Genomic DNA, 24,350 nt, shown 5'->3' on the forward strand with positions numbered 1-24,350 from the left:
AGCATTTTGCAATTCAGGTAGGTCTCTATGTTAGCAGAAATATTCTATTTTAAGAAGCCTGTAGTTTCTACACATTTATCCATAACTGTAACAGCTGTTACCTTACTGAATATAAGCTATTTACTTGTTCTATACAGGGAACAAGAGACCCACTGTTTTTGACTGGTGTGACGTTCCCACCGGAATACCCTGTCTACGAGGAGACTAAAATAAAACTAACAGTCTATGATGTCAAAGATAAATCTCAAGACACAGTAAGTATCTAGCTCTTTGTCGTGCATAAATATGGTTCAGAATTAAGTTTTCTTGTTGCCCCTCCCCCCCATCCTTTTAATTATTATTTTAAACTGAAGGAAATATATGTGAGGTTCTTGGAATTGCTCTGCCTGTATGCCTAAAATGATATTTATGTATTTATAATTTCATTTTGAGAAGCACAAAGAAATTACTGAAGAAAAAAAGTTGCTCCTTTCCACTGCTTATGATGGACTATGTAGTAGTGGTTAACTTCTTTCTTTCTGAGTACTTTGAACTTTTTTCTAGTAGAGAGCATATGGAATAGATTGAGATAATAGGACTGCAAATAATCTTACCGGAAATATGTTACTGATCAGATAATGCTATCCATGTCAAAACCATGGCAAAATTGAAGCCTGGTATTTAAGGTTTAAGAAAGATTATGAGTAATCAAATTTTGTTTTAATCTTTTGCATGTTGAAATTTGTAAGCCTTTCCTCACTGTCATTGTTATCAGTAATTGTCTAAGACACTCTGTATGATATAGAAAAATGTAAATCTAATCTTATAGAGACAGATTGCATATCTCTTTTGCTGGTGAGCAGTCGCTCACGTGAACATTCCTGTTGAAGTCGATGAGACTATTTGAGTGAGTAATTTGATCACCAATATGAGTCAGAATTATCTAAGCTAATGTACAGTAATGACAGTACACAAACACATTATCTAGAGGCCTTAAGTAGGAAACTGAGCATGTAACTTAGCTGTTTATCCCGATGATCCCATAAGAGAATACCCAGTTAAATTACTCCAAGTTCATAGGTATTTATGTTTTTTCTTTAATAAAGAAAGGGATGGATGTTTGTGGTGTATTTATTTTGGATTTGCAGAGAGCGAATCAATAGGTCCATGGAGCGTCAGTCACCATTAGAGTAAAAAAAGAGTAGTTGACCACCAAAGACTTGTTCATTTCTGAATGCATGGAGTGTTTTAGGAATAGTGTGTTAGATTGTGTTGTATCTGTATAGCTGAAGGTCATTTCTGATGTATTTAAGATACTGGAGTCAACATTATTATTTATTTTTTTTCTCACTATTTTAACAATTAAGGTGTTCTAAATATTGAGTACAGCACTTTAATAATTCCAGCAGGAAACTTCCCCACCTGGGAAACTATGCTTCATGATAAAGTGGGAGAGAGTTGGTGAGGGGAGGTAGGGAGTGAGTAGACCTTTCACTATAACTCTTCCCCTTCATCACCCAGTGCAGCTGAGCAAACACTGTGGGTAGTAGTAATCTGCTGTCCATAGTATGAGCAAAGGGTTACTTCTTCCCTGATCAGATATTTGGGTGGTAGAGCTCCATGGCACCCCTTGTACAGCATGGACTATAAATATCCGTCTAGTCTTATTTAATTAATACAATTGGATAAATTTTGCAGCTTTCAAAAACTATTCCATAAAAATTACTACTTATAATTGGTGCTGTAGAATTTTACAGGATTGTTCACAAACCTGCAAGGAGAATGTTTTCCTTTTTTAAAATTCTATAGCATATAGCTTAACTTCTCATCTCTAGAACCATATTTCATTCCTGTTATATTTTATAGTACTTTTCCATCAGGGAAATTTTTTGTACCTTTAAAAATGTATATGTTTCAAATATTTAGCATCTGTGACATTGAACTGCAACATAAAAAAATAAACAACCTGTAAACTATGGATGTAACTAGCTAGTAGAATATTTGTGTCATCTTTGCTTGGACTGCTCCCTGGTAGATTTTAATATCCAGTTATACTTGAACCTTTATATGCATGGTGGCAAATAAGCTCTGAAAAAGATCATGATTAGCTTTACTTCAACAAGGCACTCACTGGAAGTCATCATATTTGTCAGTCCGTGGAATGAGCTGATTGTGAGGCTTAGGAGAATGTGGAAAGCTAGCTTGGATATTCACCGCAATATAGCTGCAACAGCACAGATCTCAGTGTAGGCCACAAAGTTTGCCTGGGTAAATGGTTTGGTGACTTGCCCATTCTAAGTTGCTGTGGCTGTGTTGGTAGTAGGAGCTAAGTTAGCTTGTTTAAAGCTAGCTTGCATTTTTTTAAGCAAACTGCAGTCACAGAAATAACTGTAGGCTACAAATACCCCAGGTCACTGGAAGCACAAAGCTAGTGCTGCTGCTACACTGCCAATAGAGGCCATCTGCCCTGAAGTCAAAGCTGTGATTGCAACTCATGTAGACATACCCCAGCTAGTGCTGTTTAGCTAGCTCAAACATCTGTAAGAGTATAGCTAAGGCAATGTACAGGGTTTGGTGTGGCTTATAAAAGCTTCCTTGGTGTAAATACTGTGTCAGCTTGCTTGTACTAAATAGCACTTTGCCATGGTTTCATCGCTACCAGTAGTCAAGCTAGTAGTTTAAACCGTGTGTGTGTGTGTGTGTGTGTGTGTGTGTGTGTGTGTGTGTGTGTGTGTGTGTGTGTGTGTGTGTGTGTGAGTGAGTGAGCTGAATTTACTCTTTTGACTGCAGTGAAGACAAGCACTTTGTTATTCTTTGTGGTTTCTTTTCTCCTGAAATTTAAAGCTGAAATAGTTAAATTACATATATTTTGATATGTGTAAATGTTTGATCAGTGTAATTTACTTGCCAAAAATGGGGGGGAGTATGGGAGGATTTTGATTTATTTTGTGCATAAGAGGTATAGGCCTCATGTTCAAACCCATGGAGGTGCTAGCATAGTAACAAAATGGTAGGTAAATCCTGGTCAATATGCTCATGCAAGTAGTCACAACAAGATCAAATTTTTGGTTTTGGTAATGTGCCATTAGTGCTGCCTTTTTAACAGATTACTTCAGAAGTATTTGAGGATAACCTTGCAAAATCAGAACACGGAGATTTAACTTCTCTGCTGCCTGTCATTTAACTTGCATTTATATAAGGGCAACTTTATTATATCTAAGCGCTGTGCAGCTGTTACCATATTTACAGTACTTGATATACTGGCTGCTGTAGCCACACTTTTCATATTTTGTACAGATTTCTATTATTCTCGTCACAGTTGTGACGTGGCTGTGTGCTATAATAGAGTTTCTAATAAAATGAAACAGCTTTTATTGTTTAAAATATGCTATGCCTAGTTAGGAAGACTGTTTTATTAATTCAGGTTTTCATACAGAATGAACCTTTTTCATGAAAAGGTTGCTTTTTACTTTACTTTGTAGCAAGAATAAAGAATGTTCAGGTTAGCACTGAAATTCAAAAGATATTTTAAATTTAGCAAGCAAAACCATGTGTTCAAGGCAGCGGGTGATGCCACACTCTGAAAAATGTACAGTGACATCTGTTTCCACATCACAAAGATTTTCTTCCCATATTGCCATAAGCCAGTTTATTTATGTTTCACTGACTTAAGTCAAACTGTCTCTAAGATTTGAGAGTTGAGTTTTGCCCTAATGTTTGGGCTGCAGCTGTTCTTTAGATCCCTGTACTAGAAAGCCAAAATTAAAACCTCATAATATGGATTGTTAAAATACTGGCATTTCCCTTCTAATATGGGTCTTAGAATTCTTAACTTTCACAAAGCTTTTTTCAGTTGATTTCTGTATAGCATGCATATATTTGCACAAGTTGATCTAGCATATTTTGATGTAACATACTGAAAATGGACTCATTCTTATAAAAATACTGTATAGCAGTAGTCAGATCATACTGTCATATGTGTGGTTGAGCTGCAGGAAGGAACTACAATATAAACAATTACTGTATATCACACTGAGAGAAGAGTATGTCTTTAGGCTTAGAGTCAAGACTCCCTCATAAAAATTAGAATACTAGAGTATTCTGCAGTAATATTGCTGAGACACCGTTGTTTCATACAGTGCAGCTGCATTTGTTTAGTCAATAGTTGTGAAATAGCTGGCATTGTTTTTATCAGGATGTATTCTTCTGTTTCCAACTCTGCTGCTGACTTGCCTTACTGGTGTGATCTTATACAAGAAAGCTAATCTTTCATTTCCATAAATTTCCCATCTGAAAAATGCTCAAAATAATATTTAGCCACTTCACATAAGCCTTTGCTATAAGACTCTTAGATTAAAAGAGTTAGAGATTACGAGGCCCTCTCCACACGCTACATTTATGCAGTGATTAACGTGGTAATTGCAGCATAAATGGCTAAGGTGCTACACGTGCACTGAATTTAAGGAGCTATAAAATGACAAACCAGCCATAAAAATGTTCTACATATAAAACATTTTTATGGTTGTTTTGTATGGCTCCTTAAACTGAACATGGTTGGGGCCAGATCTGACCACCAGTTGATTGTCGGCTCTGGCCAGAGACTATACGAAGGTCTTGAACTAGTCCTGGTGAACTCCAGGGCTGAACTCCAATCTCTCCAGCCCTGGCCCCAGACCTGCAGGCACCCTGATTTCAGCTTGCCAGTGCAGGGGAAGCGTGGGATCATGATTCCCAGCAAGCAGGCAGGAGGCATAATTGTTGGGATCAGGGATCTGATCCCACTGCACCCTTAAATGAATGTATGCTGTGTTGGCACTGGATTTATAGCCCAAATACCTTGTTCTAGGTAAACCCAAACTCTCAGACTGACCACAACCTTTCCATTTGATAGTAGGTGAATTTTACTGATATGCAGTAATAGCAGATAAGAATAATGCAAACAATTCTATATCTACCAGTCTCAGGGTTGTCACCCAAAGGAAGGTACATCTGACCAGTATGAGAGCTTCACTCCAAGGTTCCCTCTTGAATGTCAGATGGCAGCAGCCTGGAAGTTAGAAGCCAAAGCTGAGTCCTCCCAGTGGGACGGATGAGATGGGCTGGTAGTATGCCCTCTGTCCATGCTGTCTTGTGTTCCCCTCACAGGGGCTCTTTTCTACTCTGAAATCCCTTCTTTTGTATCTTTTCCCCTCTGTAATGACTCTTCATTCCTGGACATTGCTGATTGGTCTCTCAGTGGTTGTCATACTGTCCATGTTTTATCATGTCATCATAATTCTTTGTTTTACAAACCCAGTACATGCATACATCCTAATTTGAGCATTACTGGTATCCTCCTAATTTGGTCTGTTCCCCAAAACTGGAAAGCCCAAGGGCTCTCAGGTGTGTGCTGTGACCTGATGCCACCAAGTCTCTTGTTATGGAACAGTGTAGTACATGCCTACAGTTTCCCAGTCTGTGTGTCTATCCCTGCCTGCCTTGAAGGCTGTGAAACTGTGTGACAGGTTTTTAGAAATCAGTTAATCCTTGCTGTTGTCCTAGACTATTATTCTAATGCATATCTACTTTACCTATAAACCAGTTCCCAAAAGCTAACCTCTAAATACCATTTTCTAGCTATCATGCCAGAGCATAAGAATGGCATGTTACAGGCTGGTTACTTCTTTGTGATCAACATGCAGAGCTGTCTTTAACACTTGAATCTGAACTTCCTGCTCGTGAGAGAGGAGATTCAGAAATTCCTGTAATACGGTTCCCCAGATCAAGACAGGATCCTGTCAGATCAAGACAGAATCTCTTTACACAGATTCCAGATGCAGGAGGAGATGCAAATAAGGAGATATGAGACCACAGAGCCAGACTCTCTGGTCCTGTAGAAGTTATCTGGAAAAGGCAATACTGAGTCACAAAGAGCCAACCCTAGGGGTGAGTGGGGCCTAGGCCATATCAGCCTGTGTGGCAGGGGAGGGAAGGAAGGAGGGGGTCGTGAGCAGCCAGCATCTGTGCAGAGTGCTGGTGCCCTTGGCAGGGCTTTTCCAGTACTGTCTGAGGTGCCCTGCAAAGTACATGGCCTGGGGTAGTCGCCCCGATTCACCGCCCTCCCGCCCCCAAGGGATGGCTCTGGAATCACATGACTTGGGGCTGCAGCTCAGGGTAGCAAGTCTGCACTCTGCTAGGAACTTCTGGCATCAGGAGTCACTTTTAGGGGATGACAAAACCTGGCTTCCTGCGGATCCAAGAGATCTACTCTCATTGGCAAAGTTACCTTAACACAATGCTATGGGAAACCTGTATTATGGATTTTTTTTATTATTTCCAGGCCTAGTAATAAGAAGAAACAGAATAATCTAGCCTGTTGTTATCTGTTAATATTTAGAGCAGTAGTTATCCGTGTTAGTCCGAAGTCAAGCAGAAGGCAGGATGAGGTGGCACCTTATGAACCAAACCCATTCAGAGAGACATGAGCTTTCATGCAGTACAGCCTATTTCATGAGATGCAGTAAATGAATTTGCAGAAAGTTAAGTTACTAAATAGAAAGGAATAGAATCATTTAAACACAAAGAATAGGAAAAGGAGGAGGAAAGGAGAGGGAACTGCTGAAATGAAGGTGGGCTGAAGAGATCAAATGGATTAAAACCTCTATGTCCTTCAATGGGTTATAGAAGCTAGTCCAGATAATGGGTTAAGAATTCAGTATCAATGTTGAGACCATTCCTAATACAAACCAGTCTGTAGATAATTTCTTGTTCTACAATTTTGTGTTCAAGTTGGGGTTTTTTAAAGAGTTTTGTTGTTTAAGTACAGCTACCCTGAGGTCGGTGATGAAATGTCCAGGGAGATTAAAGTTTTCTGCCACAGGCTTTTGGGTCTTGCTGGAATTGATGTCAGATCAATGCCATTTAGTCTTTCTCATATGGATTGCCCCATCTGGCCAGTGTGGACAGCATAGAGGCACTATAGACGACTAATAACATATATGATGGTGGCAGAAAATCAGGTGAACAGATCCTGTATGTTATAATCCAAGTGTGGTCCAGGTATGATTTGGTCTATGTTTGAGGTGATTCAGTAAGCATCTGGATCTGTTGCAAGACCTGGTGGCTTGATGAGCAGAGGAGGTAGGTAGGCTTGCTGGAGAGATGTTTTAGTTTTTTTGGGGGGTAGCCTGTAAAGTAGGACAGGCTTGTACCACAAGGCTGCCTTGAGATGGTTGTCATTTTCCAGGAGGTGTTGGAGATCATTAATGATGTGTCCAAAGTGTTCAAGCTAGTAAACTTTTTATAGCTTCCTTTTCAAGGATTTATTCTTTTATACAGTTTATATGTGGTGACGTTGTGGTCTTACTTTAAAAAAAAATGTTGGAAGTATAAAATCTCTCAAAAGGAGAAATCTTGCATAGACTGGCTGAATCTGAGTAACCCTATTATTTGCTGTATAAGAGTTAGATATTGGCATGGAAAAATAAGCCCTGTTTGGCTATACTTAACAGCTGGAATTTATATGGGGCTTGTAAAATACACACAGCCATCCAAATGCTAGGTTTCTAAAGCAACTAGAAACTGGAGGCATACATGGCAAATGTGCCATAACACATACCACCTATTCTGGGCCCCACAGTCCATATGTACCAATCTCTCCATTCACAATAAGCAACAACAATCACTTTATTAAACAGTTTTGTAGCTACTCAGAAAAAAATGGTTTTGATTATAGAATGTATTTTTACAAGAATAATTTCAGGTTGTTTAGGCCACAGACTGTCTTTAATTGCTGTTTCTCTTCAGCTCCCCATTTCTTATCAGGTATTCATGATGAATGCATTTACATAAGAATGTGACTTTCCTTTCTTGCCTTTGCTGGTCTCCCTGTATGGCAAAAAATCACATTGGGGTAACTGGAACGGGAGAATTTCTATTGTAAATGAGGTGCTTTAAGACAAGTAAATTTAAAAGCCAAATCTAAAGTGACAATGTTCTGTGTTCCTAGTGGGTATTGATCTATATCACAAAACCCCTGCACAATTTGGCACGATTTGCTAAATAGGCCCAAGGCTGGAATACCAGAGATGCTGCATAACAGGATTTGAAATGCATTCATAGAGATATATGTGAAAGCTTGCAAATTACCTGCATGCACTATATACCTTCCTCTAGCAAATGCTATTAGATGCTCACTTCTACAAACACCAATGTCTCAGAAGATGGATTGGCGATTCGGGTTGGCCAGGGAGAGGCAGGCACAGCTGGGCAGCTACAGGTTCTCTCGGGGCTCCTCTACCTGTGCCTGCCTCTCCCCGGGTGCATGGCTGCCTGGCCCAGACTTCCAGCACTTAAAATTAATAAATAAATAAATAAATAAAAATCCCCACGCTCACTGGTGGCAGTAGCAGTGATTGGGGCCTCTAAGGGCTCATGGCAGAGACCCCCCCCCCCATACAGCACAGGGCAGTGGCAGGGGCAGTGGTGATCGCCCCCCTGCCTGGCACCCGTGCAGCAGCTGTTGCATCATGTGGATGCAGCATGGCTTGACAGGGTGCCCTCCCCTCCCCCCCGTCTGGGCAAACGGCATCAGGGAAGAGTCCCCACTCCCAGTGCTGCTGTGCCCATGTCCCACACCTCCTTGCCCCCCGCCCCAAATAACATGCCCCTCTACCTTAGCTAGGCAGCTTGCCCCAGCCCCAGTCCTTCTCTGCCCCCTCCCCCAACCCCAACAGACTTACCTGCTGGAGGCAGCCTGTTTAGTCTATGGCCAAATCTTTTCCGAAGCTTTTCCGAATCGATTTGGATGCTTCGAATCGATTCAGAGCTTTCAATTGGTCTCCTGATTCAATTCAGATTTGGAGATTCAGTCCCCAAATTGGGCCAGATCTCCTCTGAATTGAATCAGCTACCTAAGCTTCACATAGCGCTATTGTATATCTACTGGGTAATGATGCATAAATGATTTAAGTCTTTGTAAATCTCAGAACAATTCAATATATACTTTTATCATATTCACAACTTGTCAGTTGCTATTTGTTCCAAGGGTTCATGTTGATGTTTACCCCTCCAAATGTCAGCATTAGATCTGCAGGAAATCAAGAAGTTTTCATTTACAGACAGTTGGACCTTTTGTGTCATTTTGGCTTCAGTTCAGTCTCTGCTTGAGACAGTATTTTGCACTGTGAGGGTGATGGTGCATTTACAAAGAAGAATGCAGTGCAATTCAGAGGTATCTGAAGTAGTTCAGGAACCCAAAGTAGTACAGCTACTTAAATATGACACTGTTCAGAGGTGAAGTAGATCAGCTGAGAAGGCAAGTATATTAACCTGGGCTGAGTGCCTACACTAATGTGCTTCCTATATCTAAGATTGTTGTTGGCATCGTACAATGCAGCTGTATGCTGAGAGTGCTTTAAACAATAATAATGATGATGGTGATGTGCTGTCTTGATACTGAGCATCATAAAGAGCAGTCAGGTTTCAGGAGCAGGAACTTTTCTGTGCTACTAATGCCCAGCTTGGAGGTATTTGCTTTCTGTACTTTACTGTTGGGGAAACGTTACCCGTGGCTGGCAAATGACCTCTTCCAAAGAAACTGGGAGTTGTTACCTACTTTTTAATCTGCTTCCTGTCAATAGCTTCAGAAACCCCGACTGAGGCACCTGAAAGATCATAAAGCTTGAACCTACCTTGATCTTAACGTGGGTTTAGGTTGTGTGGGAATTTTACATACTCATCAACCCAAGGGTGGGTTTGTGGGGGAGATGCAAAGCATCATGGGATGTCAGGGGGACTGTTAGCTAACTTGAATCTGGAGGGGATCTGGGACTGAAGTTTAATAAACCGATTTAACCTAAATTAGTTAAGTCTTATACTACACTCATCCAGCTTTATATTAAACTAGTTTCAGCCATTTTGAAAGCAGTTTATGTGCACTGAACTTTTGTTGTTACATATTTGAACTGCTTTCCAATCACTTATACCAATTTAGATGTAATTTATGTCCCTAGTCCCAGATATTACAGACATTGTGAGATTTCCTTTGTTGGCTTTAGCAAAGGAATTCTTTGCTGTAGCACAGAAAAATCCTAAAGGCTTGGTAGATCTGATGTGATGTAGTTTTACTTCTTTGAGAGGTAGTTAGCCATGTTAGTTTAAAGTCAGTCAGAAGGCAGGGTAGATATGCACCTTTAAAGACTAAATAAGATATATATAGAGAGCATAAACTTCTTGTGAACCCAAGCTGTAGCTAGTAATGCGAGCAAAACACTGGTTTCATTTCTCAAGCAAATCCCAGGATGTCATTCTCCTGTTGTACTTGGCCTTGGTGAGGCCGCAGCTGGAGTACTGCGTCCAGTTTTGAGCTCCACAATTCAAAAAGGATGTGGAGAAGCTTGAGAGCATGCATGTGGCTCTCCTCTGCACTATCAGAGGTCAGGAAAACAGACCTTATGATGACAGGTTGAGAGCCATGGGACTCTTCAGCCAGGAAAAGCGCAGACTCAGGGGTGATCTGGTGGCCACCTATAAGTTTATTAGGGGTGCTCACCAGGATCTGGGGGAATGACTGTTCACCAGAGCGCCCCAAGGGATGACAAGGTCAAATGGTCACAAACTCCTTCCATGACCATTTCAGGCTGGACATAAGGAAGAACTTCTTTACTGTCCAAGCCCCGAAGGTTTGGAATAGACTTGGGGTGGTTCAAGCACCTACTTTGAACGCCTTCAAGAGAAATGTGGATGTTTATCTTGTTGGGATCCAATGACCCCAGCTGACTTCCTGCCCTGGGGCAGGGGACTGGACTCGAAGATCTTCTGAGGTCCCTTCCAGCCCTAATGTCTATGAAATCTATGAAATAACTGAATTTGGGTTTACGAAAGCTTGTGCACTCGTATATATCTTATTTAGTTAGCTGTTACTTCTTAACCATAGCTCTACGAATGCTGATAACTTCTTCCCAAATAAGTTGTAGAATAAAATTTTGTCAAAAAAAGCTAAAAGATAAGAAGAAGGATTTGTCTTTTTGAAGCTATAGCTAGTGTCATGTTTACCTATATGCCTAGGGCCTGATCCAAAGCCTGTTGCAGTCAGAGTATTTCCATCGACTGAAATGATTGACTGAGCTTCAAATGGACTAAATCCTTGGCTCACAATAAGCGCAGGACTGTGTCCGAGAGAGAAAAGGATTTAGAAGATGATTTCTTTAGAAAAGAAATTCCATTTTTATGTCTGTCAGACCCATTTTATGGCAGTGTAATTCAGTCCTCAGTAGCTGCCACACTCTCTTGTTGGTGTGCTGAGCACTCCTGAATTTCAGTGTATGTGGCAGGCAGACACTTGTTGAAGGGTCAAAGCTTGGGCCTTGATTTGGTTCCTTCTTGAAGTTTTCTGTGTTTGTCAGATTGCAGCAGTTAAGATTTACAAGTGCTCTTCAAACTTATTCTTTCTATATGTACAGAAAAAAATACCGTTTTATTTTCTATTATTCATGTAGCCCACGCATGTGTATTAAACAAAAATGAAATATTTATAGGTTACTTAATTAAATATGACTTTTTTCCTAGCATCAAAAAATTTAGACTCTCTTACTGCCTTTTATTCTTCAAGAGGGTATTTCCATGTTTTTTTTCAAAAACAATTCTAGATTAAAGAAAATAATTGCAGCAGTTTTCCTAATAAATTCTTCTCTGTCTCTGAAATTTATTATCTGAATTCTTAGCACCTTGAAAGGTCAAACATTGTTATTCTATTCATCTTCTCAACCATCTCCTGCCTTTATAAAAGGGCACCAATCTACACAATATTGAGGCAAAATAGAATGTATGATATGTTCAGAACTTAGCTCTTCAATTAGAGCAGACAAAATGTGACAGTATATAATAAAGTCTATTTAGACACAATAAAATTTGAAAGGATAAAAATGAAACCTGTATTCTGAATTGATGGAAAACTTTGAAACTATAAAATTGCCCTATTGTTATAAAAGTAGGCAGTTGAAGTCATTTTATAGATAGTGGCTAATTGTCGTCTAAAGTTTTGCCTTATAATTGTAGGAAATTGAAAATAGAGCAAATTCAGGCAGATTAATATGCAGGTTTTTCCTCCAGTGGGTCACAGAGAGGGAATTGCATTTTATTTTATTTAATTGCATCTTATTTTATTTTGCTATTACACACATATTTGTATTAGGAAATATTTGTATCTGAAATTGTGTTCTGATTACAGTAGAGCTGAGTGAACAATTTTGTTAAAAATTCAACCCAGAAAACTCTACTTTCAATGCAGTAATGGGGGGGAGAGAGGGGTCTTTTCTTAATAGCTTTTTGAAGCAAGGTGTAAACTGCTGTCAGAATGGGCTAGCTAAATATTTAGAACAATTTATTTCTCAAGTATATAAAATATAGCACCTGAAATCTGTGTAGGCTCATACACACTTCTTAGGACCTGATGATTCATACTGCATTTTGATTGTTACATCTTATCTGCATATAGTCAGTTTATTATGTAAACAGATTTAGTGGGGCTGATGTTTTCCATGCTTGGTCTCACTGCAAAAGTCATTTTTTTGTTTTGTTCTTGGAGTAAATGCGAGTATAAAAACTTTCACTTTCTAATGTGTGGTGTTTTGTAAACTGTTTGTGAAGAGCAAGAGCAGAAAGGTCACAGTTATGAGACTCGGTCAGCAGAAAAAGCACACTTCCCAAGATGAAATAAAACTGAAATGCCTGAAGGACTGGATATAAACATACTTTTCACTGCATAATGAATCAGTAGTATTTCTTCCTAAATTAGAGGACTCATTGATAAAATCATGGGACGGATTAAATTTTTTTGTTTTGTTTTGTTTTCCTCTGTACAAATGGCTAATTTTTCAGTGAGAACATTTTTATTTAGCTTTTTTCACATTTCAGGATTAATGTTCACAGGAAAAAATCATTCAGTTGAGGAACTTCTCTCTAATTCAGGCATTATTTCAAGGCTTGGATGTTCCTGTAGCACCTTCTATATTGTCACCTTCAGAATATTTTGGACCGTTTATTGCTCATATATACTTCACCACAGTTGTCTTATTCTACTGATGGTAACCAGAGTCCTGAACTATATTCTTCAGGAAAATATGTTTTCTCATGCTTTTTCAGGCTTCATCAGTTGGAAGTTTTAGTTTCCTTTATTATACACCTATTTTGGAAGTTTTCAACAAAAAAAGCTGTTATTTCAAGTGTCAGTATAGGTTTCACTCAAGAGGAGAAAATTTAAAATGTAACTATTTTAATAGTCCAAATTAATTGAGATTTCTCAGTAATGTAATTTAGAGCAGGGATGTCAAGTTCACCCCAAGCCAGATCCAGGCTGAATCTACAGAGCCAGTAGCAGTTGCAGCTTATCTGTGCTTGAACAGCAGTACAGGTGTGGGGGCCTGCCTCTGATGGCCATGTCCACTGGGGCTCAGGGACCGCAACTTCTGCATCAGGCCACTCCTGGTAGCCTGCCATACTACTGAGACAGGATAAAATGGTTCTGCAGGCCAGATCTGACCCCTTGGGTATATTTTATTTAGAACAGAGCATACAGCGAGGTACTCCAATTTGAAAAGATTTAGTCTGCACTCTCCAAAAGCTACAGGCCTTTTCTTAAGCTGAAGAAAACTAGAATTTTTTACTATAAAACTTCTAATTAAATGCAAAATCCTTCTTGTATTCAGTGGGACGGCAGCCCTCCACTGTGAGTAGAGACGTATAGTCTATCTAGCTGGCATATGCAGTGAGGACAAACTAGCAACTGTTCTAATGAGGAAGTTATTTCTGCTGAAAGCAGCAGCTTAAAAAAAAAAGTAAAAAGCAAAGTGTAGCATTTTTCTAATTGGACTCCTATGATTACATCCTGTTGGGGTAGGGTTACTTTTGTGTCTCATGTATAAAGTTACATGAAGCTCCCATATTATTCGGGCTTTTGGCTGTATAGCAAGAATTTGGTCTACTGTCTGCAAGTGCTATTACTAAAGAAGATGAGGAAATCAGGTATACACAGGATAAAACAGTTTAGCCCAGGAAATCTGCATTAGAATAGAATTATGCACATGTTTTTAGCTGTCAACTATATATATATTTCTGTTCCATCATTTGGGACCAGGGCCAGAAGTATAATTGGAAAGAACAAACATGCTCAAAACATGTAATCCAAGAAGATTACATATTTTACAGTATACAAGAACATCTTTGCTGTCCTGAAGCACCTAATTTAGAGCTTGATTTATCCATATTTTCTTATCTTAGACTCAGGGTGCATTCACTGCATAAAAGATTTCACTGCTGAGATCAATTTCACTGCTGAGATCAATTCTGACTAGATTGCCTGGCTCCCTGACAGCAGAACAGTTTCCTGGGTGCAAGCGTGTGTCTTCTCTACATCAGTTTCATCCAGTCTCTCACTGAGCTGATGGGGAACTTGAGGAGCCCATAACTATTTTAGCTGGTGATATCTAGTGTGGAGGTCCTGGATTTTTGTGACTGATTCTTAGTATCTTCTTTCAGGGGAGTAGCCTGGTGGCATTATAAGGAAGAGTTGCTAGGTTTTTCTGCAGGAAACCATCTAAAAGATTATTAGACTCTCCTGAGGATCCAGACAGTTGTTGTCTGTCTTTTGTCCTATCTCATGTTTGTTACGGCAGCAGAGAAGAAATACTGGCAGTTTCCAAGTCAAATTTTGTCAGTTTTGTTTTACACCTGGGCTTGACACAAGAGACACTCTGTTAGTCAGTTATTTTTTTTCTAGTCTCATTAGCCAGTTATTTTCTTTTAATGGACAAAGATTTATGCACCTTTGTTTCATAGATTTCATAGACATTAGGTCTGGAAGGGACCTCGCAAAATCATTGGGTCCAGCTCCCTGCCCAAGGGGCAGGAAGTCAGTTGGGGTCAAATGATCCCAGTAGGATAGGCTTCCAAGTGTTTCTTGAAAGTGTCCGGAGTAGGTGTTTGCACCACTTCTGTGGGGAGTCTGTTCCAGGCTCTGGGGATGTGGACAGTAAAGAAGATTTTTCTTATGTCCAGCCTGAAATGGTCTTCCTGGCGTTTGTGACCATTAGACCTTGTCTTCCCATGGGGTGCCCTGGTGAACAGATGTTCTCTGAGCTTCTGATGCACACCCCTTATATACTTACAGGCAGCCACCAAATCTCCCCTGAGCCTTTGCTTCTCCAGGCTGAAGAGTCCCATATCTCTCAGCCTCTCCTCATAAGGCCTGTTCTCTTGTCTTCTAATCATGCGCATGACTTTCCTCTGGACTCTCTCAAGTTTCTCCACATGCTTTCTGAAGTGCAGAGCCCAGAATTGGACACAGTATTCCAGCTGCAGCCTGACCAGGGCCCAGTAAAGTGACAGGACAATTTCCTGGGTCTTGCTTGAGAGGCATTGGTAGATGCAAGCCAGGGTTTTGTTTGCTTTGCGAGCTGCGGCATCCCATTGGTCGCTAATGTTCATCTTGCGGTCAATCATGACCTCCAAGCCTTTCGGTCATGGTGCTAGGGAGTGTAGCACTGCTGAGCCTATGAGTATGGTGTGGGTTGTAAAGAGCAAGAGGTTAAACAATAGAAGCAAGGGATATAGACACTGGAATGACACAACTCTGGTAAAAAGAACGAGATATCCCATTCCTCTTAAATTGTTTGGCTAATTTGGAAAGTAATAATGACCACAGCAGCTGTAAACCCACCCACTGTCTTAGGCTAGGTACAGACGTTCAAAAGGCCTAAGGAAGAATTGAAATAAGTTACACGGTGTTCTGTAAGCGGCGTAGTTTAGATGAATAGCAAACAGAACACGTTTGCCCTTTGGTGGCAGAGGGCAAATCGTAGACTGGTTCTGCCATTCTTAAACCAGTCTGTGGGCGCCAAATTTCTGTTCTGTTACAGGTATAGACCGTTTCTGATCACTTATACCAGTAGAAGTGCAATGTCTCTACCTGGGCCCAGAGCTGTCCCCTCTGTGTTCGAGTTTCATTTGCTTCCATAGCCACTTTGATTAACACTGAAGTAGTCTGCAAAGGATCTTGAGTGTAAAAGGCTGAGAGAGAACAAACTAAGCTAAAAAAGAAAACCCACAAAACAAGCAACCGTCCTTTTCCCTCCTCCAGAATTTAGTATGATCGCTTATAACAGTATACTTGGTTCACTGTATGTGCTTTTAATGTTTCTTGAAAAATGTGGCCTGATATCTTGTCAATAAACATAATGTGTTGAATTGTACTAAGAATATACATTCCTGCCTGTGACAATCTAAACAAATAATATTTAGCTATAAATAGACCACTGGATTACATTTTCCCCGCCTTATGCCAAAGTAGCAATTTCAGATAATTGTTCTGCATTTTATTTGTGGTTTCTCATTTATGTGATTTATGTCTTTTTGGCTGGGGGGAGATATCTTATTAATGAGTCCTTTAAACTATGAAAGGCTGCCTATAACATTTTATTAGAGCCATTACGCTTTTAATATTTTACCAAAAAAAATTATCTTTTTATGAGGGAAAACATTTTAAAATACTGTTAAATTAATGTAATAATATTGCATAATTTGTATAATCAGGAAGCAAGGTCAGAAGGAAATTGTACTAACTGCAAAAATTGTTTACTTTTGCTAAAATTAATAATATGAAGAAGGCATCCATTTCCAAAAGCTCTGATTTATTTTTTAAATAAATGCTGTTATATGATAAATAATTAAGCTTGTAGTATGCATCAGTGGTTCTTGCTAATTTCATAGATTTCATAGACATTTGGGCTGGAAGGGACCCGGAGGATCATCGAGTCCAGCCCCCCCCCCAGGGGCAGGAAGTCAGCAGGGATCATAGGATCCCAGCAAGATAAGCATCCAAATGTGTTTTGAAGGCGTTCAAAGTGGGTGCTTGAACCGCCTCAGGTGGCAGTCTGTTCCAAACCTTGGGGGCTCGGACAGTGAAGAAGTTCTTTCTTATGTCCAGCCTGAACCGGTCACAGTGGAGTTTGTGACCGTTCGATCTTGTCATCCCTTGGGGGGCTCTGGTGAACAGTCATTCCCCCAGATCCTGATGAGCACCCCTGATAAGCTTATAGGTGGCCACCAGATCACCCCTGAGCCTGCGCTTTTCCAGGCTGAATAGCCCCATTGCTCTCAGCCTCTCATCATAAGGTCTGTTTTCCTGACCTCTGATCATGCGCGTGGCTCTCCTCTGCACCCTCTCAAGCTTCTCCACATCCTTTTTGAATTGTGGAGCCCAAAACTGGACGCAGTACTCCAGCTGCGGCCTCACCAAGGCCGAGTACAATGGGAGAATGACGTCCCGGGATCTGCTTGAGAAGCATCTATGGATGCAAGCCAGCGTTTTGCTCGCTTTACTAGCTGCAGCATCACACTGAAGGCTCATGTTCATCTTGTGGTCAACCATGACCCCCAAGTCCCTTTCATCTGTAGAGCTAACCAGCGTAGCACTACCGAGCCTATATGCATGGTGCAGGTTTTTCCTCCCAAGGTGGAGAACCTTGCATTTTTCATTGTTGAACACCATCAGGTTCTTGTCCGCCCATTTCATGAGTCTGTCCAGATCCACCTGGATCACCCTCCTGTCCTCAGGTGTGGATGCTTTACCCCAGAGTTTGGTGTCATCGGCGAACTTGGCCAGTCCGCTTCTGACACCAATGTCCACATCATTGATGTAGATGTTAAACAGTATAGGCCCTAGGACAGAGCCTTGTGGGACCCCACTGGTCACAGCACACCAAGACGATTGGCTCCTGTCGACCACCACCCTCTGGGTCCTACCGCAGAGCCAGTTCCCCAGCCAGCGGATTGTGGTGACGTCAAGGCCGCAGTTAGCCAGTTTAACCAAGAGGTGATTGTGGGATACCAGATCGAAGGCTTTTTTAAAGTCGAGGTATATGACGTCGATCTCTTCCCCTTTGTCCAGGTGATAAGTCACCTGGTCATAAAAGGAAATGAGATTGGTCAAGCAAGACCTACCTGCAACAAACCCATGCTGGGTATCCCTCAGGATATTGCCTTCAGCTAGTCTGTTAAGGATGGCCTCCTTGATAATCTTTTCCAAGACTTTCCCCAGGATAGAGGTCAGGCTGATGGGCCTGTAGTTTGCCGGATCTACTTTCCTCCCTTTCTTGAAGATAGGCATGACATTGGCCCTCTTCCAATCATCGGGCACTTCACCAGAGCGCCAAGAACTCTCAAAGATCCGTGCCAGGGGCTGAGCTATGATGCTTGCCAGCTCCCTGAGTACCCTTGGGTGTAACCCATCAGGGCCGGCTGACTTGAAGGTATCCAGCCTGTTGAGGTGTTCCTTCACGAGGTCAGCTTTGATGGAGGGCAAGGAATCTCCCTCACCCGGGCCTCCCTGACCCATAGTGGGCAGGGCCGTCCCATGGGGCTGATGGAAAACTGACGCAAAGTACCCATTTAGCAAGTTTGCTTTTTCCTGGGCGTCAGTTGTCAGTTGCCCCATCTGGTTTAGCAGGGGTCCAATGTTGCCCTTGCTTTTCCTCCGGCTCCCCACATATCTAAAAAAGGACTTTTTATTTTCCTTGATATTTGTAGCTAGCTGGAGTTCATCGCAGCCTTGGCTTTCCTGATTTGCTCTCTGCAAGTCCGGACTAATGCAGAGTATTCTTCCTTGGTGGTGGTTCCAGTCCTCCATCCTTTATAGGTCCTCCTTTTAAGATGCAGGAGGTCTGCCAGTTCCCTGGAGAGCCAAGGGGGCTGCTGTGCCCTCCTGCTGCCTTTCCTCTGAGATGGGATGGACTTTGCTTGCGCATCCAGGATTGCTCCCTTGAGGAGCATCCATGCATCCTGAACTCTCCTCTCCATTGGGTTGTGGCCTTTTAGGGCCTCTCTGACAAGCCTCCTTAGCTTGTCAAAGTCAGCTTTCCTGAAGTCAAGGACTTCTGTACAACTGACTGACTTGCCAGCTTTATGGCAGATGGTGAAGGTGATCAGTTCATGATCACTGTCACCCAGCTTCCCTTTGATTGTTAGGTTGCCAATTAGGTCATCCCCGGTTGCCAGTACGAGGTCGAGCAGTGCTTTACCTCTTGTCAGCCCGTAGACTTCCTGTGTCAGATAGAGGTCGTCCACACATGAGAGAAAGCTTTGCGACTGCTCGGATTTGGCCGAGCGCTCCTCCCATGAGATATCTGGGTAGTTAAAGTCTCCCATGACAACCATACACCGGGATTGTGTGGCCTCAGCCAATTCCCTGGTGAACTCCTGGTCGAGGTCTTGACTCTGGGTAGGGGGTCTGTAGTAGACCCCCACCATAGTATCCCCTGTGCCGTGTTCCCCATGGATTTTAACCCAGAGGGTCTCAAGTCATCCACCGTGGGTGCCAATGTCAGCTTGCAGGGACACGTAGCTTTCCTTGACATAGAGAGCTACGCCCCCACCCCTTTTGTCCACTCGATCCCTCCTGTACAGGGTATAGCCGTCTATACCCATGGTCCAGTCATGGGCGGAGTCCCACCAGGTCTCTGTTATCCCAATGACATCATAGTTATTTGCATTTAGGAGGAGAACAAGTTCCTCCTGTTTATTCCCCAGGCTCCTGGCATTTGTGTATAGACACGCAAGTGTCCCCTTAGGGGCTCTTGCCTTACCTACATTTTGTTCCAAGGCTGGGGCTGGGGTGGGATCCCTTATGTGCCTTGGCCTGCTGGCTTTGCAAGGGCCACTTGGTGGACCAGCAGCGGCAGTAGTCCCCCCATCCCCCGACAGGCTTAGTTTAAGTGCCCACATGGATGAGGAGCATGGGTAAGCAGTCTGTGGGCTGGAGCAGTTTTTCGCAATGTTACAGATGTGGGCCCCCGGAAAGCAGCAAACTTCCTGGGCTAAGGGGTCAGGGTGGCAGATTGCCCCCTCAGTCCCCCTCAGGATGGAGTCTCTCATGACGAAGACTTTGCGTTTGGTCTTAGGGAGAGTGGGGACGGTAGCTACAGTGTCCTCTGTGTTGCCTGTGGGAGCTTGGAACTCGGCAAGCTCTGTTGGGGCTGCAAGAGGCTCATACCTGTTGCAAAGCTCCAGCGGGGCAGGGGCCTTGGTGCAGTGGGCCCTGGGGCCGTTGACCACCTTGGTTCAACCCCGTGGCTGGACAGAAGGGGAGGTCCCCAAGTCCTCCCTTGTCCTGGAGGGAGACCATCGTCTACCCTCCACCTCCCGGGGGAGAAGGGCCTGGCAGTAGGAGTCTGTCTCCTGCTTGCTGTCCCTGATGGCATGCAGTCTCTGAACTGTGGCCTGGAGCTGCTCCAGCTGGCACACCAGAGACCCCAGTAGGGAGCAGACCCCACAAGGGGAGGTGGCCATGCTCCTGGCCCCAGAGCCTGAAAAAGGGACAGGTAGCCCCCGCAGCTGAGAGCCAAAGGCTCTGTCTGCGTAAAGCCCGGAACCATGGGCTCCGCCTGGGTGGCCATCTCTGAGGTGCCATTGATTTTCCCAAGATGTGACTGCTTTTGTGTGGATTCAGAGTGTCCAGGTGTATAAGATAGGTCCTTACTCACTGGGCATGCAAAGCTTTGGCTAACCAGGCAGTGAGCTCAGAGTTCACTGTACATGCATAGCAAAGTCAAGAGGGTATATGGCTGCACCCCTCTATCCCACTCCTGGGTCTGCTGCTGTCTGAGATTTTACCACTGCTACCTAATTGCACCCTTTTAATTATCCATGAACTATTCTCTTTTATTCTCTTCTCAGTATTTTTCTTTTAAATGTATGTTGATAGTTCCTCCAAACTAAGTTATACAAAAGTTAGAAGACCATATCTTGTTCCTTTACACAAGTAACTGCTATTAAATTAATTGGGCCACTTGCTGAGTGACAAATGCTGCATTTGACTTGGTGTTCTTTTTCAGATAGGTCCTTTGCCTGTCTTTTGTGAAATGTTTGGAAAATAAAATAGGCTTTAAATTGTAGTACACAAGTTAAAAAACATTGAGTGTTTGATAAAGTGGTAGATGGATATCATTCCATCCTTAAAAAGTTTGCATGTATGTGTACACTACATACGTAGCTTGTTTGTCCAGTCTTTTGTGTCCTTTTAGTCCTCTCTCCTTGCATAAAGTTGAACTAACAGCACCTTTGCTATCAAATGATCAGGGTGTGTAGTGCTGGTGGTTTGAATTTTTGATGGCTTTGGGCTTGTTGCGTCTAACCCGTGTGCATATTGTTATATCTTGTGGCTCTGCAGTGTTGGGAAAATGAGATCTGGCAGAGAGCACCATACAACTGACATATCTGGTAACTTTATTATTCTGAACAGAAACAAAAACTGAAAATAAAGTGTGGGCTGAAGGCAGCACACAACATAGCCACATTTAAAGAAACAGTATATACAGGGTCTTCATAAAGTCCTTTGTGCACTTTTAAACTTTAATAATTTAGGCTGTAGGCATGATAGAAAAGATCTGTAAACAGCATTTCAATGCAAATTTATTTAAGTTTTAAGGCAACTAAAGTACAGAATGATAGACTTCATAACTAATAACCAGTTTATTCTTAAATAAGATGGAGCTCCATGCCACTATACTCTGAATGTACGACAGTTCCTAAACAACGTTTTCCTAGAGAAGTGCATAGGCAGAGGTGGACCAATTGCTTGGCCACCTTGTTCACCTGACCTGTCACCATTGGACTTGTTTTTATGGAGACACATTAAAAGTATAGTTTACTTGTCAAAACCACATTCTTTGGTGGAACTTAGGGCTAGGATCACCAATGCAATTAGTGCAGTAACTCAAGGGGAACTGGGAAATGTTTTCAAGGAGTTGGAAGATTAGATTGAGCACTGTATCATGATGGACGGTGGTTATGTTGAAGTCTAGCAGTATGTACTCTAATTGTCGTAAAACTTTAATAAATTTGCTCTTAAATGCCATTTACAGATTGTTTGTTTCTATCATATGTACAATCTAAGTTTAAAAATCCACAAAGACTTTATGAAGACCCTGTATAATAATTAATGTGCAATACATCACATTCTTCCCCACCCCACCTTACAAGTACTACATTTCAAAATAATAACACACACAAAATAACAACAACAAAAGGGAATATTCAGCTCGTTGCAACTTACTAATTAGACAATTTAGACATCAGGGTGCATGACAGATTCTTACCCTCTTAAAATAATATGGTGAGGATAAAGTGGTGTTGCCTTGTACCACAGGATCAGCTGGTGGTAAGGAATCATTAGTGTATGGCACTTCTGGCTTCTCCAATATATCAGCACAATCAAAACTTGTAACTGGAGGAGGGTTACCTGGGGGAACTGGACATTCAAATGGGGCTTTCTTAGGCTCCTGTATATATCATAGTTTTAACTGTTCTATATGTCTTTTCCATGAAGTACCATCAAAGAGTTGCACTATAAATGAAACAGGCTCCATACATTTAATGAGTTCCCCAGGTATCCATTTGTCTCTATCAGAGTAATTACAAGCTCAGACCGAGTCCCCTACTTGGAATGAGCTATTGAGAGAGACATGTCATTGATCCATTTGTCTGCTTAGGAATCTGAGTACCTGTGAGGTAACAACAGGATATAAATGCTCAAAACAAGTCTGCAATGGTCTGTTCCAGGTATGGGGAATTATTTCAGTTGGAGGGCTGCTTAATGAGTTTCGGTGAGCTGTTATGGTCTGCAAGGGTATCCCTGCCCCTTGAAAGATGCCCTGCCCCCCTGGTCACCATATTGGGACCAGAAGTCCCACCCCTAATCCAGACGTTTGCTACTGAAAGTTCTTCCCCTTGCCCCCAGAAGTAGTCCTTTTGGGAAAGGGGGGAGGGGTTAGTTGCCATCCTGCAACTGAGAAAAACAAAACAAAAATCATATACTAAAAGTCAAACATCTATTATAACATATTTAAATTTTATTTAAAAAAATATTGTGTGTAATAGCTCAAAATAAAGTCTTACTCTTTATATTGTGTGTGTGGAGTGTGGTTGGGGGGGTTGGGTGTGTGTATATGGTGGTGTGGGAGGTGGTTGTGAGGGGGTGTGAGGGTGTAGGGTATGTTGGGAGGTGTGGGGGTGTGTATATATGGAAGGGTGTGTGTGGGAAGGGTGTGTGTGTGTGGGGTTTGTGGGCTGTGAAGGAGGGTGGGGAGGTGTGGGGAGCCTCCCCCCACAACCTCTATGGCGCACAGCCCCTATCACTGGAGGCAGCAGTAACAGCAGGTGGCAGGCCCTTAGGGTGCTCATGGCCTGCACAGGCGTAGCCACCCAATGGCGCATGGCTCCAACAAGTTCTGGGAGCTGCATGTGCAGCTCCTGTGAGTCTACCAGGTAACAGGAGGTAGGGTTCCCTGCCATTTCTGGTGGAGTCCCAGGAGCTGCATGTGGTGGCAGGGAGCAGGGAAGGCATCTGGCTGCATCATGTAGGCTTTCCTCCAGTGGCATGTGCGTCCCAGGAGTTCCATGTGAGCCACAGGGAGTCCTGCATAATAGGCAGGCTGGCCTGGATCTATTTCTTGCCTCCATATGCAGCTCCTGGAACTGGCTGGAGCTGTGCACCACCAGGAGGCTTCGGCCACCATGGGTCAGGGTGCACCCTGAGGGCTTGCCACCTGCTGCTGCTGCTGCCTCCAGTGACAGGAACTGCACACCTTATCGGGGGTGGTGAGCACAGGCCCTTGGATCTGTTCTTCTGCCAGCCTCAGCCCTATGCTACACACTCCTGCTCAGCTACAGCTTCCTTGTACCTGCTGCCACTTCCCTACCTGCTGCCTGGAGTGAGCACTGCAGCAGGGACATGAGGAGCTGCAGAAAGCTGGGGAAGCCAAGCAGGTCCCTGGGAGGCTGCAGCAGTGGCAGCGTCAGCCCCATGCAGAAGCTGTGCATGCTGGCCTGGGCCAGGGCCCTTCCACACACAAGGGTGGTAGCAAAATGTGTGGGCTGAGTAGGGTACAATTTATTGGTGGGTGCCAGTGGGCCAGATGAATTGCCTGGTGGGCTGGATTTGGCTCGTGGGCTGTATTTTGTCTGCCCTGATCTGTTCAGTAAAAGAGTAGCAAGTGACTCCTCCATATTAGCATGGGGTGTGTTGCAATAAATGAGTAAGAAATTGTCCAGTTTGTGTGAAGACTTATGGTAGACTGGTTGGCTTGTAATGCATGCTTGAGAGTTTGTACAAAAAGTTCAGCCAGTCCATTTGCAACAAGACAAGGACCAAAATATATGTGTTGAATTCCATTGGAAACAAGGAACTTCCTAAATTCCTCCAAAGAGAGCTAAGGTTTATTATCATTCACCAAATTGCAACGGTAGTCTAAAGCAACTAAATAATGTATGAAAGTGCTAAGTAGTCTACGTAGTTGTACAAGAAGACAGTTGGAAAAATTTTGGCCACTTATGAGTATGCA

The 24,350-nt window shown here is 42.6% G+C and overlaps 1 protein-coding gene across 8 annotated transcripts in view; it reads left to right on the forward strand.

The window, feature by feature from the left end:
- The window catches only part of INPP4B (inositol polyphosphate-4-phosphatase type II B), a 613,602-nt gene that overhangs the window by 287,435 nt on the left and 301,817 nt on the right, over positions 1-24,350 (forward strand). For all 8 annotated transcript variants that reach the window (XM_090036465.1, XM_090036466.1, XM_090036467.1 and 5 more), the window contains one exon: positions 138-254. In XM_090036465.1, coding sequence (XP_089892591.1) covers positions 138-254 — 117 coding nt within the window. The remainder of the gene's footprint in view (positions 1-137; positions 255-24,350) is intronic.

The sequence above is a fragment of the Crocodylus siamensis genome, chromosome 2 (assembly GCF_052110815.1).
Source record: "Crocodylus siamensis isolate JL-2025a chromosome 2, ASM5211081v1, whole genome shotgun sequence".
NCBI lineage: Eukaryota > Metazoa > Chordata > Crocodylia > Crocodylidae > Crocodylus > Crocodylus siamensis.